The 22195-nt window shown below is 42.5% G+C and overlaps 1 protein-coding gene across 3 annotated transcripts; it reads right to left on the bottom strand.

The window, feature by feature from the left end:
• Positions 1-2500: 2500 nt before the first annotated feature.
• Positions 2501-20300, bottom strand: LOC106562426 (hyaluronan and proteoglycan link protein 3). Of its 3 annotated transcripts, none has more exons than XM_045689396.2 (8): positions 19954-20300; positions 16308-16445; positions 15794-16016; positions 14564-14709; positions 13863-14165; positions 8974-9252; positions 4071-4373; positions 2501-3722 (listed from the first exon to the last, which is right to left on the bottom strand). In XM_045689396.2, coding segments are annotated over exons 1-8 (1683 nt in total). In that variant the 5' UTR covers positions 19955-20300; the 3' UTR covers positions 2501-3432. The 3 variants fall into 3 exon arrangements, with proteins under 3 accessions (XP_045545352.1, XP_045545353.1, XP_045545354.1); XM_045689397.2 differs by having other exon boundaries at positions 19958-20300; XM_045689398.2 differs by lacking the exon at positions 19954-20300 and adding an exon at positions 18225-18662.
• Between the last annotated feature and the right edge of the window lie 1895 nt (positions 20301-22195).

The raw sequence follows: 22195 nt of genomic DNA, 5'->3' as shown, positions 1-22195 counted from the left end.
GATGTTTACCTGTTTAAAGGTCTTACCCACATTGGCTGTGGAGAGCGTGATCGCACAGTCGTCCGGAACAGCTGATGCTCTCATGCATGTTTCAGTGTTGCTTGCCTCGAAGCGAGCATAGAAGTAATTTAGCTCGTCTGGTGAGCTTGTGTCACTGGGCAGCTCTCGGCTGTGCTTCCCTTTGTAGCCTGTAATAGTTTGCAAGCCCTGCCACATCCGACGAGTGTCGGAGCTGGTGTAGTACGATTCGATCTTAGTCCTGTATTGATGCTTTGCCTGTTTGATGGTTCGTCGGAGGGCATAGCGGGATTTTTTATAAGCTTCTGGGTTAGAGTCCCGCTCCTTGAAAGCGGAAGCTCTACCCTTTAGATCAGTGCGAATGTTGCCTGTAATGCATGGCTTCTGGTTGGGGTATGTACAGTACATACAGTCACTGTGGGGACGACGTCCTCGATGCACTTATTGATGAAGCCAGTGACTGATGTGGTGTACTCCTCAATGCCATCGGAAGAATCCCGGAACATGTTCCAGTCTGTGATAGCAAAACAGTCCTGTAGTTTAGAATCTGCTTCATCTGACCACTTTTTTATAGACCGAGTCACTGGTGCTTCCTGCTTTAATTTTTGCTTGTAAGCAGGAAGCAGGAGGATAGAGTTATCCTATGGAGGACAAGGGAGAGCTTTGTACGCGTCTCTGTGTGTGGAGTAAAGGTGGTCTGGAATTCTTTTCCCACTGGATGCACATTTAACATGCTGATAAATATTAGGTAAAACTGATTTAAGTTTCCCTGCATTCAAGTCCCCGGGCCACTAGGAGCGCTGCCTCTGGGTGAGTGTTTTCCTGTTTGCTTATGGTGGAATACAACTCATTGAGTCCGGTTTTAGGGCCAGCCTCGGTCTGTGATGGTATGTAGACAGCTACAAAAAAAATACAGATGAAAACTCTCTAGGTAGATAGTGTGGTCGACAGCTTATCATGAGATACCTTGAGACATCCTTAGATATTGTGCATCAGCTATTGTTTACAAATATGCATAGGCCCCCACCCCGTGTCTTACCAGAGGCTGCTGTTCTGTCCTGCCGATAGATTGTATAACCCGCCAGCTGTATGTTCTTAATATCATCGTTCAGCCACGACTCGGTGAAACATAAGATATTACAGTGTTTAATGTCCCGTTGGTAGGATATATGTGCTTTCAGTTCGTCCCATTTATTTTCCAGCGATTGAACGTTAGCTAGCAGAATGGAAGGCAAGGGCAAATTAGCCACTCGTCACCTGATCCTCACAAGGCATCCCAATGTCTTTCCACGAAACCTACATTTCCTTTTCCAGCGAATCACGGGGATCTGGGCCTGGTCTGGTGTCTGTAGTATATCCCTCATGTCCGACTCATTGAAGAAGAACTCCTCGTCCAATTTGAGGTGAGTAATCCCAGTGCTGATGTCCAGAAGCTCTTTTTGGTCATAAGAGATGGTAGCAGCAACATTATGACCAAAACAAGTTACAAACAACGCAAAAAAACAAACAAAATAGCATGGTTGGTTAAGAGCCAATAAGACGGCAGCCCTCCCCGGCGCCAGAGAAAATACTTCCATTTTAAAGTATTTCTTCTACTTTATTCTATGAGTTTATTGGTGGTTTCATCAATAAACTGAAAACGTGCATACCATCAGCTACTGTGTTGGAGTGTGTGAACAGGCATAAAGCCAAGGTTGGTCATTTACTTCCATCTGCAGTGCTGGAATGTTTGCTCAGGACTATAATTCATTGTCTTTTCCTTCCTGCGTACCTAAATGGAATTATGTGATCCCTCATTAACCCTTGGGAAGTCCCATGCAGTTTACTTCTATAAAATAGTGAAAACCTTATAGGGGCAATCTGCAGTTTGAACAATAACAAAGCGTTTACCCCACCACTGATTTAGTATACAGCTGAGAGATGGAGCTGGAGAAATGTAACCACTCGCAAACTCATGGACAGAGCTAAGGATTACAAAGACTGACCATCCATTATATCAAAATGATAGTTTTAACTATGTTTTGAGGCTGCAAAGCGTTTGTTTACATGTACATTGTTTACAAACAATGGAGTAAAACAATCTTACATTTTGGGTTCTGATGGGGTGCGACAGTTAAACTAAGTTAATCTACTGTATAAATTATATTTTTCATGAATCAATGGGTAATTATAATTCATTAAAAAGTCTAAAAATGAATGTAGCAACTGCAGATTGCCTCTTTAATCCCTGGCGCTGCCCATGCAAAAACAGGCTTTGCAAAAACTAGCAAGTGTGTCCTCTATCCGTCTATATGGTTGGAAAACAAGGCAGGGATATAAAGAAATAAGTTGTTTCTAGTCGTTTTCTATACTACAATATTAGACATTGTTTCCCAAACACGGATGTTACTATTCCTTTCTGTCTTCTGCTTTGCGTATTGTGTGTGAAGGATTACATTTTTGGATTGAATTGAATGGTTTTAAAAACACAAACAAAAGCCTCTTAAGGTAGACAATTTATTTAACAAAAATATCAGCTGAGATCAGCTCCTATGTCGTACAGGAAAATGTTTACAAAGAGAGAAGTGTAAATGCATACAATACATGAAGTTTAACTAACAATACGCATAATATTACAGTTGAAGCTGAGGTCTGGGTTTAACTACAGGTTCATTCACACATAGTGAGGGATCACATTATAGGCTACAGCAAGATTTAGGTGGGTCCATAATGTACTAAAGTTGTTGACCATTATTGGTCCAAAATGTAAGAATAGTATTCATACATTATATTACAATATAACACTGTGACACATCTATCAACAGTCATAGATATGCATACTGTAAAGATCTGGCTCATGACAGAACAACTGTGTAGATGTTTTAATACTAACTAGTGTACTTCAATGATAATCTGAGGACAACCACTGGAAATAAGCTCAGGTATGATGGTGCATTGCATCTGACTGTTCATTCAATCTCTAGATTATATCTGTCCCTGTCAAATACAGCCAAAAAAACAGAGCAAGGAAATCTCAAGTCCTTGAACGGTGGACTATGACAAATGTTCCTGATCTCATTGACCACAGGCTAGATGCAGTGAGTGTTTGATCCTGTGTGAGAAATGCATGTTCACCATGGTGCTGCTAACCTGCTGGTGTAAATAACAAGGGAGGCTGCTCACAAGGAGGACCATAGTAAACATGTACAGCCACTAAGTACAGACAGATAATTCTCCCAGTTGTTTTAGCAGGCCCCAGCTACATTAGAAATCCTCACACAATGCCACAACTTCACACCATAACACAACCTTCACACCCCAATATAGTAAGTATAGAATGTATATTCATGAGATACACCTATTCACTTGTGGATTGTGATCTGTTACCATACTAGAAGAGATGTGAGATATGTACATTTATCACATCTATGAGATTTACTGCATACCTGCACTGTAGCAGTACACCCCATGCTTCTGGTATGGAGGGGGGAACCCAAAGCTGCGCACCCCTGGTTCCAGGGGGCCACAGTTGCGGCTGGGGTTGGTGACGGGGTAGCGCAGGCTCCCGTCGGCGAGCCATCCGGCATCACAGCGGTTCAGGCCCATAAACCTCCAGGCGACGTAGAGCTGGCCCACCTTGGCTATCTGGGCTCCGTTGTTGAAGCACGCCTGCTGGGCCTCAGTGAGGTTGAGCTTCTGGGGGTGCTGGAGGTAGTAGACCTTACCTGGAGAAGAGAAAGGGAAACTGTATTGTCTACCCATCCAAATCCAAGCTTAGCTTATCAAAGAGTTACACTCTTTGAAAAAAGGTGTTATCTAGAACCTAAAAATTGTTCTTCGGCTGTCCCCATAGGAGAACCCTTTGAAAAACCCTTTTGGGATCAATGTAGAACCCTTACCACAGAGGATTCTACATGAAACCCAAAAGGGTTCTACCTGGAACCTAAAAGGGTTCTCCTATTGGGACAGCCGAAGAACCCTTTTGGAACCTTTTTTTCCTAAGAGTGTACACACATCCAGTTACAGTGTTGATCTTTCTCTATGGGATGTACAGAAGTAAAAAAATCTCTCACCTCGGAGGGGGGAGGAAGAGCAAAAGACGTCATAGCGGTGGAGGTGGCGGTGGCGACTACCGTAACTCCTAACCCCGGGGGCGAGGCCGAGTCCCCCACAGGGCCTTCGGGGCTTGGTGATGGGGTACTGCACTGTCCCGTCAGCCAGCCAGCCTGCGTTGCACCAGTTCAGACCCTCCTTCCAGGCCTGGAACAGCTGCTCGAAGGTGGCCAGAGTGGAGTCCTGCTCCTGGCAGACTTGCTGAGCATCATGGTAGGTCAGACTGTAGCGGCCGTGAGGAGGCTGGTAGGGAAACACCACAACTGGAGGGGAGCAAGAGATATGTAATCACTGTAATGTAATTCGATTTTTCAGCCAAACAACAGCCCTGCCACTGGAATTGCAATAAAGCTGAGGGATAGGACTGGAGCAATGTAACCACAGGTGCAAAGGCAGACAGTCCATGAGATCTAAATGATAGTTTTAACCATGTTTTGAAGCGATACATTGTTTGTTTACAAAGACAATGTTTACAAACAATGGAGTAAAACAACATATTTTGGGTTTGTGATGGGGTAAGGCAGTTGTACATGGCTCATTAGGAATTACGTGTGCACGAGTGACTCTGTTTTATAAAGTCGTTGACCATTGTTGGTCACCACCTTTCCAAGTGTGTTGCATTATGGGGATAAAAATTGTGAGACTTGCGCTTACATGTTGACCAACTTTGCCGCAATTAATGTACACAGTGGATATATACAAATTAAGGGGTTATTTGAGGCTCTCCCTCACTAATTGGCCAAGGCTTTCGACTCTGTCAATCACCGTGTTCTTATCGGCAGACTCAACAGCCTTGGTTTCTCAAATGACTGCCTCGCCTGGTTCACCAACTACTTCTCAGACAAAGTTCAATGTGTCAAATCAGAGGGCCTGTTGTCCGGACCTCTGGCAGTCTCTATGGGGGTACCACAGGGTTCAATTCTCGGGCCGACTCTTTTCTATGTATATATCAACAATGTCGCTCTTGCTGCGGGTGATTCCCTGATCCACCTCTATGCAGACGACACCATTCTGTATACATCTGGCCCTTCTTTGGACACTGTGTTACAAACCTTATATTTCCCTCACTAACTTTAAACATCAGCTATCTGAACAGCTAACAGATCGCTGCAGCTGTACACAGCCCATCTGTAAATAGCCCACCCAATCTACCTACCTCATCCCCATATTGTTTTTATTTACTTTTCTGCTCTTTTGCACACCAGTATTTCTACTTGCACATCACCATCTGCTCATCTATCACTCCAGTGTTAATTTGCTAAATTGTAATTACTTCGCTACTATGGCCTATTTATTGCCTTACCTCCTCATGTCATTTGCACACACTGTATATAGACTTTCTTTTTTTCTATTGTGTTATTGACTGTACGCTTGTTTATTCCATGTGTAACTCTGTGTTGTTGTTTGTGTCACACTGCTTTGCTTTATCTTGGCCAGGTCGCAGTTGTAAATGAGAACTTGTTCTCAACTATTTTACCTGGTGAAATAAATAAATAAAATCATGTATTAAAGTTGTTAATAGCAGTGTAATCATGTATTAAAGTTGTTAATAGCAGTGTAATCATGTATTAAAGTTGTTAATAGCAGTGTAATCATGTATTAAAGTTGTTAATAGCAGTGTTGCAATGCTTGAACAGATGGATGCTGAGGTAGAGCAGGACACAAAGTGTTAGACCAGGATTCAATCCCATCCTGGGTTATAGGCATTGCACTTTTTAAAGGCAATTTACGATTGAGCCAACATTTACAGTGTTTATCATGAATGGGATCTTCGCAAACGCGGGAACATTGCCTTTAAAAGCCTCAATAACTATAACCCGCAAATGCATTGGATCCCGACCTTAACGTTTTTCTGAACATGTTAAAAACTTCATGGCAAAACATGCTAATTATAATCTTGTGATGTGCTCATTGACGTAAATGAAACATTGCCAAAACTCCCAAAGAACTGGTCACTTTCACATTAGAACATTAAAACATAACATTCCACAAAGGTTTCAGACATAGGAATTGTTAGCTGGGTTGTGTGTGAGTCAGAGGAGGCGGATGGGAGGAGCTATAGGAGGATGGTCTCATTGCAATTGGCTGAATGGAATAAATGGAACTGTATAAAACACATCAAACATATGGAAACGACGTTTGACTCTGTTCCATTCATTCCATTACAGTCATTACAATGAGCCTGTCCTCCTATAGCTCCTCCCACCAGCTTCCTCTGGTGTAAGTGTAACGGAGATAAGATCGTGCTGTTAGCTTGGTGATAAGATGGTGTTGTTAGCTCGGGGATAAGATCGTGCTGTTAGCTCGGAGATAAGATCGTGCTGTTAGCTCGGAGATAAGATCGTGCTGTTAGCTCGGAGATAAGATCGTGCTGTTAGCTCGGAGATAAGATCGTGCTGTTAGCTCGGAGATAAGATCGTGCTGTTAGCTCGGTGATAAGATCGTGCTGTTAGCTCGGAGATAAGATCGTGCTGTTAGCTCGGAGATAAGATCGTGCTGTTAGCTCGGTGATAAGATCGTGCTGTTAGCTCGGAGATAAGATCGTGCTGTTAGCTCGGAGATAAGATCGTGCTGTTAGCTCGGAGATAAGATCGTGCTGTCAGCTCGGTGATAAGATCGTGCTGTTAGCTCGGAGATAAGATCATGCTGTTAGCTCGGAGATAAGATCGTGCTGTTAGCTCGGTGATAAGATCGTGCTGTTAGCTCGGAGATAAGATCGTGCTGTTAGCTCGGAGATAAGATCGTGCTGTTAGCTCGGTGATAAGATCATGCTGTTAGCTCGGAGATAAGATCGTGCTGTTAGCTCGGTGATAAGATCGTGCTGTTAGCTCACTCCGCAGCTTGAAATGTTGCCAATAGTGCCATTGAATTGGATCTTTTTTTTTGTGGCGCAACTGGTTAGTACGTTGTCAAGCAGGGTAGTCACCTGTGTTGGCGAGGCAGAGGGCGCAAGATCAAGTACTGGTAAGTATGTTGTGAGCGAGGAAGCAACACTGCTAAGCCTTGTACATGTGCAAGGATTTAATGTTTGAATTGAACTGAACGTTATTAAAACACAAACAAACCAAGTATGCCTCCAAAGTACGCAAAATCATTAACACATGAATCGAAATGTTGACTATTTATTTTACAAAAATAAGTTAGTATACGTGTCCATCATCATCTAAAACCATGTTATTAAAACCCACCACCTACATAATCAAACCAACCAACCAAGTGAGGTACAGGTCATACAGTATAAAAGATAAGTCCTGGTTTTTGAGATAAACATAATAACAGCTAATAAATCATCACAGAACTGGTTATTCTTGATAATTAATTAATTACTTATTAATTCTGAGTTCAGCTCCTATGTCACACACAAATATGTTTACAAAGAGAGTACAGCAGATAAATACAATACATGAAGTATAAATAAAAAAATGCATAATATTGCAATTGAAGCTGAGGTCAGAGTTTAAATACAGATTCATTCATACTTAGTGATGGATCACATTATAGCCTACAGCAAGATTTAGGTGTGTCCAGAATTATTGGTAAAACATATTAATATTATAATATTATTATTATTAAGAATACTATTCATACGTGACATTAGAGGATCAGTCATAGATTAATTCAAGAACACTTCACAGATTAACCTCATATTTGTTACATCCAGCACCATACCAGTGTCTGCATATGTGAAATGGTTTTGTAGTCAACAAGGGGTGCGCTCGTCAATTCACTCTGGAGTGCTAGAGAGCGCTCAGAGTGTGCTCTGGGCGTTCGTAAATTCAGAGAGTTGTCAGATTGTCCATTCGTAAATTCAGAGTGTTTCGCTCTCGGAGCATTCAGAGCGAACACTGGATGCTCTGGCTGAGGAGTAGGGTTGTTCTGAGCGTTCTGGCCTCACAACAGCAGTCAAGCACCCAAGCTAACTGGCTAAAGTTAGCTAGCTTGCTAGCTACTTCCAGACATAAATGAGAGAACACTTCCCTCTGACCATGTTATCCAGAGTGTTGGTGACTGTAACTGTGCTGCTGGCAACAATTTAATTATGCTTTATTGCCGACGTTTACTGACACCGGCCAAAATCAACAGGTGTTGAGAGTTCACAAATTCATCAGTTATTCTGCGCTCTGGCACACTCAGATGAGAGTGCTCTGAAATCGGAGTTGATAGCCAGAGTGAATTTACGAATGCACCCAAGGTAGAAGAAAAGTTTCTGAGAAAATTACGCCCCGTGATGTCACCGGGAGCCATTTTCAAATTAAAACAAGGATTTTTGAAGACTGGAAAGTCATTGTATGAAAGTCTTTGTTTTTATTTGAAAATGACAGACAACATCACTGGGAGTAATTTGGTTACAACCCTTTCTTCCATCTTTTTGACTACAAAACATTGAAACGCTCCATTTCTATATGTAGACTGGTATTGTCCTAGATATAATGAATATGAGGTAAAACTTCTATCCCAATCCAGGGAGAAGTCATTGAACAAAATGTTCCTTTTGTTACAGTGAGTGGCTAACCCTGTGTGGAACATGCATGTTGTTCACCATGGTGCTAACCTGCTTGTCTAAATCACAAGGGAGGCTGACAGACTAGCGAGGACTATAACCCTGAAACACAACCACCAGGCCATCATATCCCAGTATTATTATTTTTTGTCTAGCCTTCACCACAGTAGAGGCCCTCACACACCATACCATAACGTTACATCATAACACAGCCCTCTCACCATAGCATCTTGAATTTCTATGCATGTCAACATTCATTCATGTGGATTTCGTTTTGTTCCCCTACCTACTACGAGAGATGTAAATGGTATGACCTAAGGGTGGTATGTACTTTTATCACGTATATCAGATTTACCGCGTACCTGCACTGTAGCAGTACACTCCGTGCTTGTGGTGCGGTGGGGCAAACCCAAAGCTGCGCACCCCTGGTTCCAGGGGGCCACAGTTGCGGCGGGGGTTGGTGATGGGGTAGCGCAGGCTCCCGTCAGCAAGCCATCCGGCGTCACAGCGGTCCAGGCCCATGAACTTCCAGGCGGCGTAGAGCTGGCCCACCTTGGCTATCTGGGCCCCGTCGTTGAGGCACGCCTGCTGGGCCTCAGTGAGGTTGAGCTTCTGGGGGTGCTGGAGGTAGTAGACCTTACCTGGAGAAGAGGACATGGCAGAGACTGGAGGTGTATAAGGTGATCAATTCAAAGTTATGCATCTAAAGGAGCTCAATGAAGGTTCACCACAAAATGAAAGTTACAGTAAGAGTCAATTGCAGATTTCTTCAAATGCATATAACATAATGTTACACAATAGATGGACTGTGCTTGACTCTAGTTGTAGGGTGAATTATCTCTATATCTGCACCTGTATAGTGTATGTACCTGCATAGTGTGTGTACCTGTATGGTGTGTACCAGTATAGTGTGTGTACCTGTATAGTGTGTGTACCTGTATAGTGTGTGTACCTGTATGGTGTGTACCTGTATGGTGTGTGTACCTGTATAGTGTGTGTACCTGTATGGTGTGTACCTGTATAGTGTTTGTACCTGTATAGTGTGTACCTGTATGGTGTGTACCTGTATAGTGTGTACCTGTATGGTGTAGAGGTCGACTGATTATGATTTTTCAACGCCGATACCGATGCCGATTATTGGAGGACCAAAAAAGCCGCTACCGATTAATCGGCCGTTTTTTTTATGTATTTGTAATAAAGACAATTACAACAATACTGAATGAACACTTATTTTAACTTAATATAATACATCAATAAAATCAATTTAGCCTCAAATAAATAATGAAACATGTTTAATTTGGTTTAAATAATGCAAAAACAAAGTGTTGGAGAAGAAAGTAAAAGTGCAATATGTGCCATGTAAGAAAGCTAACGTTTAAGTTCCTTGCTCAGAACATGAGAACATATGAAAGCTGGTGGTTCCTTTTAACATGAGTCTTCAATATTTCCAGGTAAGAAGTTTTAGGTTGTAGTTATTATAGGAATTATAGGACTATTTCTCTCTATACGATTTGTATTTCATATACCTTTGACTATTGGATGTTCTTATAGGCACTTTAGTACTGCCAGTGTAACAGTATAGCTTCCGTCCCTCTCCTCGCTCCTACCTGGGCTCGAACCAGGAACACATCGACAACAGCCACCCTCGAAGCAGCATTACCCATGCAGAGCAAGGGGAAAAACTACTCCAAGTCTCTGAGCGAGTGACGTTTGAAACGCTATTAGCGCGCACCCGCTAACTAGCTAGCCATTTCACATCGGTTACATCAGCCTAATCTTGGGAGTTGATAGGCTTGAAGTCATAAACAGCGCAATGCTTGAAGCACAGCGAAGAGCTGCTGGCAAAACACACGAAGGTGCTGTTTGAATGAATGCTTACGAGCCTGCTGCTGCCTACCACCGCTCAGTCAGACTGCTCCATCAAATCATGACGATATCCGATCCTCGTTTGCTAAGTCAAACGACACCGCTGGTCCTGCTCACACTGCCTTACCCTGTGCTTTGACCTCTTTCTCCCCTCTCTCTCCAGATGAAATCTCGCGTCTTGTGACGGCCGGCCGCCCAACAACCTACCCACTTGACCCTATCCCCTCCTCTCTTCTCCAGACCATTTCCGGAGACCTTCTCCCCTACCTCACCTCGCTCATCAACTCATCCTTGACCGCTGGCTACGTCCCTTCCGTCTTCAAGAGAGCGAGAGTTGCACCCCTTCTGAAAAAACCTACACTTGATCCCTCCGATGTCAACAACTACAGACCAGTATCCCTTCTTTCTTTTCTCTCCAAAACTCTTGAACGTGCCGTCCTTGGCCAGCTCTCCTGCTATCTCTCTCAGAATGACCTTCTTGATCCTAATCAGTCAGGTTTCAAGACTGGGCATTCAACTGAGACTGCTCTTCTCTGTGTCACGGAGGCTCTCCGCACTGCTAAAGCTAACTCTCTCTCCTCTGCTCTCATCCTTCTAGACCTATCTGCTGCCTTTGATATTGTGAACCATCAGATCCTCCTCTCCACCCTCTCTGAGTTGGGCATCTCCGGCGCGGCCCACGCTTGGATTGCGTCCTACCTGACAGGTCGCTCCTACCAGGTGGCGTGGCGAGAATCTGTCTCCGCACCATGCGCTCTCACCACTGGTGTCCCCCAGGGCTCTGTTCTAGGCCCTCTCCTATTCTCGCTATACACCAAGTCACTTGGCTCTGTCATATCCTCACATGGTCTCTCCTATCATTGCTATGCAGACGACACACAATTAATCTTCTCCTTTCCCCCTTCTGATAACCAGGCGGCGAATCGCATCTCTGCATGTCTGTCAGACATATCAGTGTGGATGACGGATCACCACCTCAAGCTGAACCTCGGCAAGACGGAGCTGCTCTTCCTCCCGGGGAAGGACTGCCAGTTCCATGATCTCGCCATCACGGTTGACAACTCCCTTGTGTCCTCCTCCCAGAGTGCTAAGAACCTTGGCGTGATCCTGGACAACACCCTGTCGTTCTCCACTAACATCAAGGCGGTGACCCGATCCTGTAGGTTCATGCTCTACAACATTCGCAGAGTACGACCCTGCCTCACACAGGAAGCGGCGCAGGTCCTAATCCAGGCACTTGTCATCTCCCGTCTGGATTACTGCAACTCGCTGTTGGCTGGGCTCCCTGCCTGTGCCATTAAACCCCTACAACTCATCCAGAACGCCGCAGCCCGTCTGGTGTTCAACCTTCCCAAGTTCTCTCACATCACCCCGCTCCTCTGCTCTCTCCACTGGCTTCCAGTTGAAGCTCGCATCCGCTACAAGACCATGGTGATTGCCTACGGAGCTGTGAAGGGAACGGCACCTCCATACCTTCAGGCTCTGATCAGGCCCTACACCCAAACAAGGGCACTGCGTTCATCCACCTCTGGCCTGCTGGCCCCCCTACCTCTGAGGAAGCACAGTTCCCGCTCAGCCCAGTCAAAACTGTTCGATGCTCTGGCACCCCAATGGTGGAACAAGCTCCCTCACGACGCCAGGACAGCGGAGTCAATCACCACCTTCCGGAGACACCTGAAACCCCACCTCTTTAAGGAATACCTAGGATAGGATAAAGTAATCCTTCTAACCCCCCCCCCCTTAAAAGATTTAGATGCACTATTGTAAAGTGGTTGTTCCACTGGATATCATAAGGTGAATGCACCAATTTGTAAGTCGCTCTGGATAAGAGCGTCTGCTAAATGACTTAAATGTAATGTAATGTAAATCATAGACTTAATAATAATATAATAAACACACAGAAATACGAGCCTTAGGTCATTAATATGGTCGAATCCGGAAACTATCATCTCGAAAACAAAACGTTTTTCCTTTCAGTGAAATACGGAACCGTTCCGTATTTTATCTAACGGGTGGCATCCCTAAGTCTAAATATTCCTGTTACATTGAACAACCTTCAATGTTATGTCATTATTACGTAAAATTCTGGCAAATTAGTTCGCAACGAGCCAGGCGGCCCAAACTGTTGCATATACCCTGACTCTGCGTGCAATGAACGCAAGAGAAATGACACAACTTCACCTGGTTAATATTGCCTGCTAACCTGGATTTCTTTTAGCTAAATATGCAGGTTTAAAAATATATACTTCTGTGTATTGATTTTAAGAAAGGCATTGATGTTTATGGTTAGGTACAGTCGTGCAACGATTGTGCTTTTTTCGCAAATGTGCTTTTGTTAAATCATCCCCCGTTTGGCGAAGTCAGCTGTCTTTGTTAGGAAGAAATAGTCTTCACAGTTCGCAACGAGCCAGGTGGCCCAAACTGCTGCATATACCCTGACTCTGTTACAAGAGAAGTGACACATTTTCCCTAGTTGAAAGAAATTCATGTTAGCAGGCAATATTAACTAAATATGCAGGTTTAAAAATATATACTTGTGTATTGATTTTAAGAAAGGCATTGATGTTTATGGTTAGGTACACGTTGGAGCAACGTGTACCTAAGCGATTATATGCAACGCAGGACAGGCTAGATAAACTAGTAATATCATCAACCATGTGTAGTTAACTAATGATTATGATTGATTGATTGTTTTTTATAAGATAAGTTTAATGCTAGCTAGCAACTTACCTTGGCTTCTTATTGCATTCGCGTAACAGGCAGGCTCCTCGTGGAGTGCAATGTAAAGCAGGTGGTTTGTGCGTTGGTCTAGTTAACCGTAAGGTTGCAAGATTGAATCCCCGAGCTGACAAGGTAAAAATCTGTCGTTCTGCCCCTGAACAAGGCAGCAAACCCACCGTTCCTAGGCCGTCATTGAAAATAAGAATGTGTTCTTAACTGACTTGCCTAGTTAAATAAAGGTGTAATTAAAAAAACGTCCCAAAAATACCGATTTCCGATTGTTATGAAAACTTGAAATCGGCCCAAATTAATCGGCCATTCCAATTAATCGGTCGACCTCTAGTATGGTGTGTACCTGTATAGTGTGTGTACCTGTATAGTGTGTGTACCTGTATAGTGTGTACATGTATGGTGTGTAACTGTATAGTGTGTGTACCTGTATAGTGTGCGTACCTGTATAGTGTGTGTACCTGTATAGTGTATGTACCTGTATAGTGTGTGTACCTGTATAGTGTGTACATGTATGGTGTGTACCTGTATAGTGTGTGTACCTGTATAGTGTGTGTACCTGTATAGTGTGTGTGTGTGTGTGTGTGTGTGTGTGTGTGTGTGTGTGTGTGTGTGTGTGTGTGTGTGTGTGTGTGTGTGTGTGTGTGTGTCTCACCTCGGAGGGAGGAGGAGAAACAGAAGACGTCGTATCGGTGGAGGTGGCGGTGGCGTCTACCGTAGCTCCTAACCCCAGGGGCAAGGCCCAGCCCCCCACAGGGGCTCCGGGGCTTGGTGATTGGGTACTGCACTGTCCCGTCAGCCAGCCAACATGCATTGCACCAGTCCAGCCCCTCCTCCCAGGCCTGGAACAACTGCTCGAAGGTGGCCAGAGTGGAGTCCTGCTCCTGGCAGACTTGCTGAGCATCATGGTAGGTCAGGTTGTAACGGCCGTGAGGAGGCTGGTAGGGAAATACCACACCTGGAGGGGAGCAAGAGATATGTAATGACTTTAAAGGCATAATCCTTCATTAGTTTCTCAGCCAAACAGCAGCCTTACTTGGTTAGCCTAACTTAGTTGAAGCTGAGAGATGGGGCTGGACCAATGTAACACTTCAACCCATAGAGGGAACTTTAGATGTAGTGCATGACAGTACATGACATCAATAAGATGGGGTAAGGCAGATGAACAGTACTAAGCACATACATTATATTTTTTAAGAATCAAATATTTAATAATATTTAATTATTTTAAATGACCACATAATAGCTGTAAATATTGCAGATTGCACCTTTAATGTGTGTGAGTACAGTAGTGATGGGAGGGGCTGGATGGCACTCACAAATGAGGTTGTTATACGGCACTATAATATAGTCTACCTCGTAGCTCGAGGTCGACAGTGGCGCTCTTGTCCTCCAGCCCGTCGATGACCTCACAGCGGTAACGACCCGTGTCATTGAGCTGGAGTTCAGTCATGACCAGCGAAGCATCTCCTGGTGAGTCCTGTCTAAGATGCACCCGGTCCCTGAGAGATAAATAGAGGACTTTGTTATCATCAATGTGTTCAACAGATGTATAAACATTTTTGTACAGGCAAACTCAAAATTATCCATTGTATCACAACAGTTGTGTGAAATGCATTTTTCCTCATCTATACAGCCCAGAGTGTCAGTGGTGTAAAGTAACAAAATAAAAATACTTTGAAGTACTACCTACGTAGTTTTTGGGGTATCTGCACTTTAGTTGAATATTCATGTTTGTCAACTTTAACTTCACTTCATTCCTAAAGAAAATACACTTTTTAGTCCCATACATTTTTCCTGACACCCCAAAGTGCTTGTTACATTGAAATGCTCAGGCAGGACAGCAAAAAGTGTCCAATTCACACACTTATCAATTTAACACACAATCACCCCCATGTCTGCTCTGCTGGACTAAACTCATGTTGCGTTGGCCAATTGTGTCTGAGTTTTGGAGTGTGCCCCTGGCTGTCTTTAAATCTTTAAATCAAGAATCTGACAGTCTGGTTTGCTTAATATAAGGAATTGAATTTAACGCATTCACATTGACTTTTGATACTTATGTATATTTAAGACCAGATACTTTTGGACTTTTACTGGGTGGCTTACATTTTTTTCTTGAGTCATTTACAACCTCATGCTAATCACATTAACCTACGTTAGCTCAAACGTCCTGCAGGGGACCCACCAATCCTGAAAAAGTTTTAAGATAGCTTTACTTTTACTCAAGTATGACAATTGGGTACTTTTTCCACCTCTGCCGAGTGTGAATTAAGCCTTTTTTTATTTAACCTTTATTTATACAGTGAAGTCCCATTTCGACAGATGTCTCTTTGCGAGGAAGCCCTGAATTCACAAAAATGCAGGAAAAGAAATGCAAGGTACATAATAAGGAATTTGTGACACAATTATAACAATGAAAGAATGATAGTATAGAAATTAAAGGAATACAACATTTAAAAAAATGAACTATAAAAATCAAAGGCGGGAGCTTAAGAACTACAGTATAGAAATAAAAACACTCACTATACACAAATTATCATAATGGTTTTAGAATGAACGGGACTGCATCAAGAATAGCTAGAGTACCTGAAATCCCCAAAGCTGTGAATGCGGGGCCCGATGGCCACTAGAACGTCTGTCTCATGGCCCCCCATGACGGGCAGCCAGGACCACTTCACCCGCACCCTCCTGGGGGAGCTCAACTCTGGCTCGTACCAGTATCGGCAGGATAGGGTTGCGTTACTCCCCCGCAAAGCGAACAGAGAGGGCTGGGAGGAGTCCACATGGAGCTTTACACCGTTAAAGTGGACTACAAAGGAAAATACACATAAAACACCAGTTAGTCAGACTTCATTTGGGTCTGTGCAACCTCCTCAGAGAGTTTGAATTGATAAGCCATTTATGGGTCGTGTTCATTAGGCACCAAGGGCCTGAAAGAGGGAGGAACTACCTGGACTTGTTCAATAAGAAAGGCTCACTATCGTTTTCAGTTGCAAAACATTTATGTGTATGTTACATGGAAGGTGGATGCATTGCCCCTACCTAAGGCATGTACTCATGTTCAACTCTTCATTCATAAAACATAAGTGTATGCTCCTACTCTCTCCATTGCCGTTTCCGTTGAGAATTTCTTGGTAGAAGAATCTGTTGGAGTATCCGAGGGCGGGCAAGCAGGAGAGGAGCAGCTGCAGCAATATCGCCAACAGTGGGAGAGGGTGAGCCACCATCATCCTTGTCACTGAACCACAGAGGATACAAGCAAATATAAGGCTCTGGGGTACGAGTATAGTGTCTTTAGCCTAATTATAATACTCTCCCTTCTCCCCGAAGTGTGCACTTGTTCACTCCCCTCATGGATATAAAAGGACTGGACTGATTACTGTCCAGCCAATTCAACCACCATTTCAATTATTTTAAATCCTTGAGTGGGAACGAACCAGTGCACAATGCAGGGAGAAGGTGCACAATGCAGGGAGAAGGTACACAAATAGAGTTGGGATGGTGTCTTGACTGGACCCCCTTCCCAGTGGTTCCCATATGGTGAGACGGGACCCAGAGGAGGGTCACAGATAATTCCCTCTGGGTCGCGGCTAAAGACTGGGGCCTGTTCAGACACATTGATTTAGATTATGTGGTGGGTCTAAGAAAAAAATGTTAAGAGCTGTAAAGGGTGTGGGAACCACTGACTTTGACTGACCCCAATCTCAGCCCCCTGACCTTTCTCCACAGCTAGTGCTATCCGGGATCCTTGGGATCTCCCTACCCTAAACCCTAACCCTAAACGTAGCCCTTACCCTAACCATAAACATAAACCTTACCTAACGATAACCCTAACCTTATCTTAACCATTTAACATTTAAACTTCAAGGATCCCAGTTAGCACTAGCCTCTCTCTCCCCTGCTGTTGGCCTATCTCCCTAGCCCTAATACTGTTACGTTCCACTTGCATATTAACAGTAGTCGTATCTATATACTGCCAATAGGTGGCAGTATCATATGTTTTGTATGGCAAATCTGCAACTCACAAAAGATTTAAGAAAAAATTAGAAGTTTATGTCACTGTTTGAGCATTGCAATGTTTTTTTTTTTATTTATTTTTTATTATTTTAATTTTTTATTTTAATTAAATCTGCCTATTAACAATATATACTGGTTTATTCCTTGTATCTCTAAAATGAGGGAAGGGATGCCTTAGGAAGCATATTCAGATTGAAGATCAGAATACACACATGAGCATTGCAATGGTTGTAGATTAACATTTTGGTTTTGGTTTATTTACTACGTAGTAAACTTTGGCTCCTAGTGAAAAGCTGATGTGAAAACAACATCTTAATTTAGCAATAATTTGTCTGTGCTCTTGCTCCAGATGTCTGTGCTTCTGACCCAAATACAGTCTAGTTAATGAGGGTGAATACGGGAACTAAATGCATAATACAATTAAATCCATCTAAAACATTTGACTGCAGTTCTTTTCCCTGAATACTAGATCTGAAAGGCAATTCAATTTAATGTCTATAGTCTTTTTTCCTGTTAATTTCTCAGAGGTTTGCCATGGGGTGGAGGGTAGGGGTTGTTGTGTTTGTAGGTTATTACATTTCAATGTGTTTTGTGTTTTACAGTGTTTAAAAAAAATAAATAATTACATTTGGTTACAAAAAAAACTGTACTCAAAATATTCAATAGGCAACAATACATGTGTTTTGATTCAACATCTCAATTAGACTTGTGGATCTTAATAGTCTTTGATTATAACATAGAAACCTATAGAGGCTATATGCACCGTAATAGTCAATTTCCCAGAAAGTCGGTAAGGAATATGATACTGCCTCCTGTTCTGCACACCTGACATTACTTACACATAGGGACGATTCCAGTAAAACAACTTATCAAACTACGTAGCGACGATACGAGTAATACAATTTATCAACCTGAATCAGAATAATCTTTTTCAACCTGACACCGTTAATGTATCATCTGTTTTATGATATTCTTCATGTGGTGATTATTATTTACTTACAGTTTTACAACTAGCTGGTACAATGCCGCGTGACTTTTCTTCTTCGAGTTTTATTAAACCCCAAAATATTATATAAAAGAAAAGGGAGAGATGCAGCTTCTTATGGATGTTAAGCAGAAAAAAATGGTAAGTATGCGGAGTTCTTGGACCGTCCTCAAAAAAGGTACCCGCCTGTGGCTATAGTGGCACTATGGATTCTGACCGCAATGATGACACAAAAACCATATCCAAGTACTTGGCTTCAAAAGAATATATGAAAATATCTACAAGTTTTCACAAAAACCTTAAGTAATTTTCGGTTGTGTGAATGTATTAGAAACAAAGCAAAGCCGATCCATCTGACCATTTGTTTTCATTATAAACGGATCCAATGCATAATTGCCAGGTCAGCAGAAATAATGACTGACATGCTCTAATACACTGCATGAATTGAGTCACTTTCCCCAGAGTCTCTAAAACTTTAAAGGGGCAATCTGCGATTGCTACATACATTTATTTGTTGACTTTTAAATAATGATATATAGAGTGAGCTCCAAAAGTATTAGGACAGTGACACCTTTTTGTTGTTTTGGCTATGTACTGCAGAACTTTGGATTTTCGATGATACAATGACTATGAGGTTAAAGTACAGACGGTCAGCTTTAATTTGAGGGTATTTCCATCCATATCGGGTGAACCGTTTATAAATAACAGCACGTTTTCGACATAGTCCCCCATTTTAGGGGATCAAAAGCATTTTGACAAATTCATTTACAGTATATGTGGATTACATTTGTCAAAAGTGTAGTATTTGGTCCCATATTCCTAGCACGTAATGACTACATCAAGCTTGTGACTTTAGAAATTTGTTGGACGCATTTGCTGTTTGTTTTGGTTGTGTTTACGATTATTTTGTGTCCAATAGAAAGTAATGGTAAATAACATATTGCATCATTTTGGAGTCACTTTCATTGTAAACAAGAATAGAATATGTTTCTAAACACTTCTACATTAATGTGGATGCTACAATGATTACAGATAATCCTGAATGAATTGTGAATAAATATTAGTGCATGCACAAATATCACCCCCCCACCTCCCCCCAAATGCTAACCTCGCCTGTTATTGTAATGATGAGAGATTAGCAAGTCTTGGGGATATCATATTTGTGCATCTGTAACTTTCTCACTCATCATTATTCACCATTCAGGATTATCCGTAATCATGGTAACATCCACATTAATGTAAAAGTGTTTAGAAACATATTCTATTCTTATTTACAATACAAGTGACTACAAAATGACACAATACATTATTTACCATTCATTTCTATTAGGCACAAAATAATCGTAAACACAAGCAAAACACACAGCAAATGCATCCAACTAATTTGTGAAGTCACAATCTTAATGTAGTCATTGTGTGCTATGAATATGAGACCAAATACTTAACTTTTTACTACTTTAGCACACAAAAGTAAATGTTGGTCTCCTAAAATGGGGGGACTATGTACAAAAAGTGCTGTAATTTTTTTAATGGTTCACCTGATAGGGATGAAAATACCCTTAAAGTTGACAGTCTGCATTTTAACCTCATAGTCCAGAGCCAAAACAACAAAAAATGTGTCACAGTCCCAACACTGTACCTATTGACTACTGAAGAATATAACTTAGAAATGCCTCCTGAGTTTAGTTCAACTATTGCACCCCCATCAGAACCCAAAATGAAAATGTAAGCTTGTTTTACTTACTCACTTTCTGTTGACTTCTGCCTGCTGTGTAGTTATGGGGCCCCTCTCATTACAGAATCCCTATCTTCTATCACAACCCCAACCATAACAAATGAGCTCATCTTGGCCAGCTGTTGGGGGAGTAGAGGGTTGGTTTGCAGCCTGCAGAGAGAGAACAGAGAGGGTTACACTCTTCTGATCCATCTATCCTAAACACACTGTAAAGCAGATGTTATTCATCCCAGATGCATGGAGCACTCCAGCTGGCAACTGTTGTTTCTGTGTGCAACCTTTGCTTTTACGGTGCACTTGCACTGTGTCCACATACACGTGTTCGTGCACATACACAGACATGGGCACACATACACACGCAGGCACACACACACTCTCTGTCTCTCCTCTTGCCAAACACACACACACACACACACACACACACACACACTTGTTTTAAAATCCTTGTGTGGACCAAACAGTTGATTCCCATTCAAAATGTGTGTGTGTGTGCATCCGCTTGCTCCCCATCTGAAACAGTTGGAAACTATTTGTGCATACAGTGCCTTCAGAAAGTATTCATGACTTATTCCACATTTTGTTGTGTTACAGCCTGAATTTTTATCACCGATCTACAAACAATACCCCATTATGACAGTGAAAACATGTTTATAGAAATGTTAGCAAATTTATTGAAAATTAAATACAGAAATATCTCATTTACATTAGTATTCACACCCCTATGACACTCCAAATTGAGCTCAGGTGCATCCAATTTCCTTTGATTATCCTTGAGACGTCACTACAACTTGATTGGAGTCCACCTGTGGCCAATTCAATTGTTTGGTCATGATTAAATAAGGTCCCACAGTTGACAGTCAGAGCAGAAATTATACCATGAAGTCCAAGGAACTGTCCGTAGATCTGCGAGATGAGTGATGAGGCATATATCTGGGGAAGGGTATAAAACAATTTCTAGAATGTTGAAAGTTTACAAGAGCACAGTGGTCTCTATCATGGGGAAATTGAAAAAAGTATGGAACTACCCAGACTCTGCCTAGAGCTGGGCGTCCGACCAACCTGAGCAACCGTGCAAGAAGGACCTTGGTCAGTGAGGTGATCAAGAACCAAATGACCACTCTGACAGAACTACAGAGTTCCTTGGCTGAGATGGGAGAACCTGCCAGAAGGACAACAGTCTCTACAGCCCTTCTCCAATCTGGGCTTTATGGGAGAGTGGCCAGACAGAAGCCACTCCTGAGAAAAATGCACATGACAGCACACCTGGAGTTTGCAAAAAGGCACCTGTAAGACAGAGCATAAGCAAAAGATTCAGTGGTCTGATGAGACAAAATGTAACCTTTTGCCCTGAATGGAAAGTGTTATGTCTGGAGAAAACCAGGCACAGCTCATCACCCGTCTAACATCATCCCTACCATGAAGCATGGTGGTGGAAGCGTTTCAGCGGCAGGGACTGGGAGACTGGTAAGGATAAAGGGAACAATGAATGGAGCAAAATTCAGGCAAATCCTTGATGAGAACCTGCTTTAGAGTGCAAAAGACCTTAGACCAGGGGTGAAGATTTACATTCCAATAGGAAAATGACCCCAAGCATACAGCCAAAGCAATGCTGGAATTTCTTCAGAAGAAGAATGTGAAAGTCCTTGAGTGGCCCAGCCAAATCTGTGGAAAGACTTGAAGATTGCTGTTCATAGCCACTCCACATCTAATTTAACAGAGCTTCAGGAAATCTGCAAGGAGGAATGGGAAAAAATCCCCAAATCCAGATGTGCAAAGCTGATACTGACATACCCAAGATGACTCAAAGCTGTAATCGGACCAAAGGTGCTTCTACAAAATATTGACTCAGGGTTGTGAATACTTATGTAATTAGATATTTCTGTATTGATTAATACTTTGAGGGCACTATATATTATTACATTTTGTGATGTTTTTGTTCGTTTTGTTCTTCGGCAAGGGTTTTTAGGGCCGTTCGTGCACATAGCTTTTTTTCAAGGAAAGACGATGTTCGGAGCCTACGGCCCTTCGTCGGTCATTGGTCAACAGTAGGGATTCTCCAATTAAGTGTTTGTTGTCATTCAATTATAGATGACTCGTTTTCATGCACATTTTTACAATTGAGAAATACTGCACCAAACATCTTATTTATATGTAACATTTTGTGAGAAGGATAGTAAAACCACACACACACACAGTGCTAACATATAGTCAGAGTGTAGTTGAAAGCCTTGGCCAGGGGCTAGACATACCA

The sequence above is a fragment of the Salmo salar genome, chromosome 11, assembly GCF_965601325.2.
Source record: "Salmo salar chromosome 11, fSalSal1, whole genome shotgun sequence".
Lineage (NCBI taxonomy): Eukaryota > Metazoa > Chordata > Actinopteri > Salmoniformes > Salmonidae > Salmo > Salmo salar.
This window is presented reverse-complemented; position numbering and strand designations above follow the sequence as displayed.